The sequence below is a fragment of the Nyctereutes procyonoides genome, unplaced genomic scaffold, assembly GCF_905146905.1.
Source record: "Nyctereutes procyonoides isolate TBG_1078 unplaced genomic scaffold, NYPRO_anot_genome, whole genome shotgun sequence".
NCBI classification, from domain to species: domain Eukaryota; kingdom Metazoa; phylum Chordata; class Mammalia; order Carnivora; family Canidae; genus Nyctereutes; species Nyctereutes procyonoides.
Genome location: NW_026575135.1, coordinates 6,604,830 through 6,611,627, shown reverse-complemented (window position 1 = coordinate 6,611,627; position 6,798 = coordinate 6,604,830). Strand labels below are relative to the sequence as shown.

The 6,798-nt window shown below is 48.9% G+C and overlaps 2 protein-coding genes across 7 annotated transcripts in view; one reads left to right on the top strand and one right to left on the bottom strand.

The window, feature by feature from the left end:
• Positions 1-3,679: 3,679 nt before the first annotated feature.
• Positions 3,680-6,367, bottom strand: POLE3 (DNA polymerase epsilon 3, accessory subunit). Its single transcript, XM_055301711.1, has 4 exons — positions 6,176-6,367; positions 5,983-6,068; positions 5,537-5,655; positions 3,680-5,251 (listed from the first exon to the last, which is right to left on the bottom strand). The coding sequence occupies exons 1-4, from the start codon at positions 6,239-6,241 to the stop codon at positions 5,079-5,081; spliced, it is 444 nt and encodes a 147-aa protein (XP_055157686.1). The 5' UTR covers positions 6,242-6,367; the 3' UTR covers positions 3,680-5,078.
• Positions 6,368-6,447: 80 nt separating this feature from the next.
• CUNH9orf43 (chromosome unknown C9orf43 homolog) overlaps positions 6,448-6,798 on the top strand; it is a 38,796-nt gene continuing 38,445 nt past the window's right edge. For 5 of the 6 annotated variants that reach the window (XM_055301696.1, XM_055301697.1, XM_055301695.1 and 2 more), the window contains exon 1: positions 6,448-6,558. The gene's annotated coding sequence lies outside the window, so the exon portion shown is untranslated. Of the gene's footprint in view, positions 6,559-6,720; positions 6,780-6,798 lie in introns of those variants that run through there. The other variant, XM_055301693.1, reaches the window with a different exon arrangement.

Sequence of the window (6,798 nt, the reverse complement as noted above, 5' to 3'; positions counted from 1 at the left end):
GGCCAAATGAGGGAGATGGTAGAAATGAAGTCATATTTTTTTGTGCATTTATGAGTCAGGGACAGTACCTAGCGTTTTGCATTCACTTATCTAATTTTGATATAAATGGAATTTTGATGAGAACTATGTTACTACCCTCATTTGACAGACTAGGAAGACAATCTCCAGGGAGATTAAATAATTTGCCCTATGTCACACTGACTTTCTCTGCAATGCCTGCTATTTAGGTTCCTTCAACTCATAGGGGTAATTAGTTTATATTCCCTGTGCATTTCTTTCACGACACCTGTTCCATCTCTGAGTTTATTGATAATTAAGCATAATTAGGACCATCTACCTCAAAGAGCCCCCAAAGAGTGAGAAACTTAAGAATGCTGCTGTTTGGTGTAATCTATTTTTCACATGTCTCTTATTCTTGGCAGAAAGACCTGCTTCCATTCTCCACCCTGCAGGAGTGGCAGGTGGCGGGAGGGCAGTAAGAGGGAGAGAGAGAAAGAGAAAGGGAGAGAGAGGAGCAGACTCTCTGCTGAGCAGGGAGCCTGATGAGGCTTGATTCCAGGACTTTGGGATCAAAACGTGAGCCGACCAGGTGCCCTTAATCTTTGATCTGTTAGTTACATGGATGTGTTTGTGCAAATTCATCAAGCTTTACATTTATCTGCACCATTTAATATGTTATACTTTATTTTAATATTTTAAAAAGATTTTATTTATTTATTCATGAGAGACACAGAGAGAGAGAGGCCCAGAAACAGGCAGAGGCAGAAGCAGGCTCCATGCAGGGAGCCGGATGTGGGACTTGATCCCGGACCCCAGGATAATGCCCTGAGCCAAAGGCAGACAATCAACCTCCACCGCTGAGCCACCTAGGCGCCCCAGTATGTTATACTTTAATAAAAGGTAACAACAACAACAAAAACCCCCACTGGACTATTGTGAGTGCTTCCCAGGCAGGTATAGGGCCTTGTGCTAAACGCTGTGAAGTGAGTAGCAATAGGGATTAGTGGTTGCCAGGGGCTGGAGGGAGGGAAGCGTGGGGTCTAAGTGCTTGACAGGTACAGGGTTTTTCTGGGGTGATGAAAACATTTTGGAACTAGAGAGAAGTGATGGTTGCACAACATTTTGAATGTGCTAAATGCCCCACATTGGTCATATAATTTTATGTTCTGTGAATTTCATCTCAATTAAAAGATAAAATGGGGGCAGCACTTGGGTGGCTCAGTCAGTTGGGCAGCAACCCTTGGTTTTGGCTCAGGTCATGATCTCAGGGTGGTAGCTCAGCCTGGTGTTGGCAGGAGGCTCCACACTCAGCAGGGACTCTGCTGGAGATTTTCTCTCCCTCTCCCCCTGCCCCTCCCCCTGCTTACTCACTCTCATTTAAGTAAAGTCTAAAAAAAAAAAACAAAAAACTCTGGTCTTAAAAAAAAAAAAGATAAAATCGGTTCACTGAATGCAATGTGGTATTCTGGAATGGATCCTGGAACAAAAAAGGGCATTAGGTTTTTTTTGTTTGTTTGTTTTTTGTTTTTTTTTTTTTAAAAAGGGCATTAGTGGAAAACTGGTGAAATACAAGTAGTTTGGAATTTGGTAGTTTTTTCTTCAGTTTTGACAAATGTACCTTGGTTATGTAAGATGTCAACATGAGGGAAAGCTGGGTGATTACATGAGAACTCTGCACTCTGCAACTTTTCTGAAAACTAAGATTGTTCCAAAGTAAAAAAAGTTCATTAAAGAAAAAAAAAAAAAGAAAGAAATAGAAGCAAAGTCACACACAGGGCCGCTAGAATAGGATCCTAGCTTTCATAAATAAATTGGTGGTAAGATCTTGAGCAAGTCACTTCTCTCTGATGAGCCTCAATTTCTCATTGGCAAAAATCGGATTAGGTTGCAAAAGTAATTTCTTATTTTTTAAAAGATTTTATTTATTTATTCATGAGATACACACAGAGACGCAGAGACACAGGCAGAGGAAGAAGCAGGCTCCATGCAGGGAGCCTGATGTGGGACTCGATCCTGGGTCTCCAGGATCATACTCTGGGCTGAAGGTGGCGCTAAACAGCTGAGCCACTGGAGCCGCCCTAAAAGTAATTTTTTAAAAAAGATTTTATTTATTTGAGAGAGAATGAGCATGCACACACAAGTGGGGGAAAGGGCAGAGGGAGATGCAGACTCCCCATGGAGTTGGGGAACTCCATGCAGGGCTGGATCCCAGGACCCTGGGATCATGACCTGAACCTGAAGTTGGATGCCTAACTGGGCCACATGGGGGCCCCAGATTAAAAAAAAAAATCTCTATACTCGATATAGGGCTCAAATTTATAGCCCTGACATTGAGTTGCACACTTTGCTGACTGAGCCCCTCAGATACCCCTGAAAATGTAATTTTGCACTGGTAAAAATGGTAACCTTTCCACCCTCCAAATCTAGATCAGAATCTGTAGGCATGAAGGGCTGTGGCTTACAAAAGATGAGATTTTTGCCTTCCCTTAGTAAGCAACCTTCAAAATTCAGATACCACCACAGGAATGTTAAAGGTGTGCTTGGAAAAAACGAGTTGATAACCTCAGATTTTTCCTTTTTTTTTTTTTTAAGTAATTTCTAGGGACGCCTGGGTGATTCAGTGGTTGGGCATCCGCCTTCGGCTCAGGTCGTGATCCCAGAATCCAGGATTGAGTCCCACATCAGGCTCCTTGTGGGGAGCCTGCTTCTCCCTGTCTGTGTCTCTCTCATGAATAAATAAAATTTTTAAAAAATTTCTACACCCAGTGCAGGGTTCAAACTTACTACCCTGAGGTCAAGACTCAGGTTCTACCAGCTGAGCAACCCAGACACCTCTTAAATTCTGTGGTTTTAAGTCAGAATTCCCATTCCCAGGAAATATGCTTTTTTTCTTAGGTAGTCAAAGTTCGGGAAGACCTAAAGCCATGTGGAGAGAGAGTTCTTTCGGGGGATGCATTAACTAGAGACTTACAAGATAGAGACAGATTGGAATAGATGGTGAGGCAAGCCCTCCTCAAGCAGGTTTTGTGTACCAGGTTTAAGTATGGATTAAATGGAAGCAGTGAGGGCCTAGAACATAGCAATGTTCCAGGATGACCCACCTGGCAAGCAGTACTTGGGGGAAGTTGGGGGGCAGCAGACAGGTGGCAGGACACAGTTCAAAGAAGCCACAGGAGTCCAGAGGGGACTTGAGAACTTAGCTGAGTGGTGCTCATGGGAATTAGGAAAGGATGTTTCTGCTGTGGACAGGGAAAAAGCCACCAGATCTAATGACTCCTGGGGTTGCAAGTTTAAGGAATGTTATTTATAAATTCGTGACTTGAAAGTTATGTAGATTAGAGGTAATAAAGCATTGTGGTTGACATCATGAAGGTAAAAGTTCTCCTTTATAGGATTTCAGAGTTCATACTTGAAAGCATGTAGGACAGTACCAAACACACAATAGGGACTCGATAAATATGTTGTCATTAAGCAACTAGTAACCATAGGGTGCCCAGCAGAGCCATAGAAAAGCTCTTGTCGTGGTCGAAGAGCAGCATCTGCTGGTCATCCAAGGCAACGCAGGATCCCAGATTTACGAAGACCTGGCCCAGTCTACATTCCAAAAACCATATAGGGATGATCAGTGAGGGTCCTCCCCAAAAGCATAATATAAACAAGCAAGATGAAACAGGAGTCATCACTTTTAACAAGAATGTTCTTTATTTGTACAAAGCATTATAATTTTCCTCAACATTCTTCATTTATTTGTCAACAAACTCTTGACTATATTCATTAAACAAATTAACAGTGTCAAACTACATACATTTGACTATCTGTCAACCTCCAAGCGCTCAACTTAGAGACAAACAAAAAAGTGCTTGGAGCACCAAATATCAAGAGAAAAAAAAAAACCCAGAAAAACAACTCTGAGAAAGGTCAACAGAATTACTTTAGAAGCAGTTAAAGGGGATGGATTTTTTGCAGTGGGGATTAGATTCCTGAGCACCATCAGATTTCTGCACTTTGGGACATTAAGCAGGTTATCAAAGATCCTGGGTTGGCAGATGTGAGAAAAGGAGGAAGAGAGAAAGTGGGAACAGGGAACAGAGGGGAGGCAGAAGGGAGACAGAGAAGGGAGACGCAAGAGGGAGAAAGTTGTGCCTAAAAGAAATAAAGTTTGGAATTTGTCATGAATTAAAGAATGAAAAACAAAAGTCACAAGCCTGGGAAATGGACTATGAAAGAAAAAGCCTGGGGTTTTATACCTTCCAGGAGGTGACCATAAATCCTAAAGCCATAGAGTGGCAGGCAATGAGGTGCATCTGAGACTAAACCGTCTGGTTTTTTTTTTTTTTTTCTGGGGGGGGGGGTAAGATATTGGCACACGTGCTTGACGAGTTCCACTCTACACTAATGATTTAGAAGCATATGCACCCAGAGGACAGCCACGCCAGCAGGTCAAATGCCTACCAGGCAACATAGAGGAGCTCCACGCCAAGTAGGTCTGGAGAAATAAAAATTCAATCAATGTTAACGCCAAGTGAAGAGACAACAGATTTCATTCCCCCCCCCCCATAACCTTTTAGTAGTTTCCTAAAGCTAAACCATCCCAACCACTTGTAATAAGCTAGTTCTGCCAAATCCTATACAATCAAAACAGGCCGACCATGCTCAAAAGCCCCAATTTTTCCTGAGCTTTGACTGCCTCTGTGACCTGGAACACAGCAGGCAGCACGGAAATCATTATTACTTTTTTGTTTGTTTGTTTGGGGTGGTGGTGGTGATGGATGGGGACCAAAAAACTGCCAGACCACATATACAAGTAATAAGAGATCAAATCGACTAATCAAATTTAGCCGCTCAGGATCGCTCTCGTCAAAAAGTCTTTACCTTCAGAACTGACTTAGCAAAATGGGACTCTGCTATTCAGATGCTCTGACGGAAGCGCTGGTTTTGGTCATTTTAGTCAGTTTTTATTTTGATCTTCTCAGGCTCTTCTGGCGAGGCCCCACTCTCCCAAGCAGGGAAAGAGCCTCTCAGGACCGCACCACGTTTCTGGGCGGTGCCTGCCAAGGTGCCAACGTCTTCCCGTCCCACTAGTTGTCTACTTCCTCCTCTTCGTTCTGTTCTTCTTCTTCCAGCCTTTCCTCGTCTTCATCGTTGTCCTCATCCCTGCCCTTGTCTTGCTCCTCTGCATCGGTTTTTTTGTCTTTGTCCTTCTTCTTCTGCTCGGAAGCTTCCTTCTTGCCCTTCTGCTCTCTCCTGTACGCTGTGAGGAGGAAGGCGGTTAGCAGGCAGGGCTGGACCAAACCCACCGCAAGCAGCCAACTCCGCTGCACAACCGGAGAAGCTGGGGCCGGGAAGGAACAATAAATCTGCTCGGCATCACACAAATCAGATCAGATTCGGCGCCGATCGAACGGATTCCGAGTCGCAACCAGATACTCGGTTCCTGTTCCTACGCAGACCCCAGCTGCGAAGGCTCAGGGCGGCCAGGTGAGCCGGTCACACGGGACGGACATCTCCTCGGCCGAACAAAGCAGAGGGACGTTACCTTCCAGAGCTTCTTTCAGGGGGGTGACGAACCGCTGGAACTCCATCTCCTCCATGGCTGAGAGCACGTCACTGGCGTTCAACGTCTTGCGTTTTCCCTTCATCGCGAAGTTGTTGGCACTGAAACAAAAGGGAGATTCGGGCGTGAAAAGGGGGCAGGGCAAAGCCGAGGTCAGGGATGCACGGATACGTCCCTCCCCTTCCCTGCACAAAAGGGTCAAAGCAAAGGGACTTTGTTTTATTTCGCTTCAGACCTTGCGAGCCCTGGACGAGGGCGCGAGCTCCGCCGCACCGCGGGAGGGCCCCCCTGTTGGCGGTTCGCGACTCCAGGGTGCGGAGTGGGGACCGGGCGGGGTGGGGGGGGGGGGTCTGTGCGGCTCCCTCCCGCCCCAGCCCCAGCCCCAGCCCCAACCCCAGAGGAGCTCTCGCTGGCTCGGCCCGGCTCACCAGGAAGTGGCGTACAGCACGAAGACGCTAGCGGCGCGGGAGATGGCGCTGCGGGCCTCCTTGGAGATGTTGACACCGTCCGGGAGCTGCGAGAAGAGCGCGGGTGAGTAACGCTGCGGCCCGGGACCCGGGACCCGCTCCCCCGCTGCCGGCTCGTCCGCCCCGCGCCCACCCGCCAGCCGGAGCTGCCCACCGCTTCCTTGATGATCCTGGTGATGACAGCATTGGGCAGGTTTAGGTCCTCGGGCCTCTCCGCCATGGCCGCCGGCGCCGCGGCCCGCGCCTCCGCCTCGAGTCCGGACTTCCCGCGTCGCCGCGCGCTGACCCAAGGAGGCTTCCGTCCCGCCCCCCGGGGCCCACGCTGCGTCCCACAGTGCCCCGCGCGCCATTGCCTCCCTCAGCACCGGGCCCCGCCCCCGCCTCGAGTCGCCCGAGCGTCCGAACTCTGCACGCCGCTACGGCGTTGGCCTTCCCGGTTCTCGTCCGGCCTCCCCCCGGGGACCCAGCGGCCCCTTCCCAGGCTCGTGCCCCTGCTGCTGGCCGCCGCCACGTCTAGAGACTCCTCCTTCAGCTCAAGTATGGCTCACCGGAGCTTCCGTCCCTTCCCCACAGTGCTCTGCGCCGTTGCCTGGCAACGGCGGGCGTGGGCGACGGAGGCGTGGGCGGGGCTCCTTCCGACGCGGGGCGGGGCCTCGCCGCTTCTCGGCGTCGGCGCGGGCGTCGGGCTTTGCGGCCGGATTGGGCTCCCCGGCCGCCCGAGGCCCGCTCTCCCGCTCTGCGGTACCGGAGCGAAGCGGGTATCTTCTTAAAAAAAAA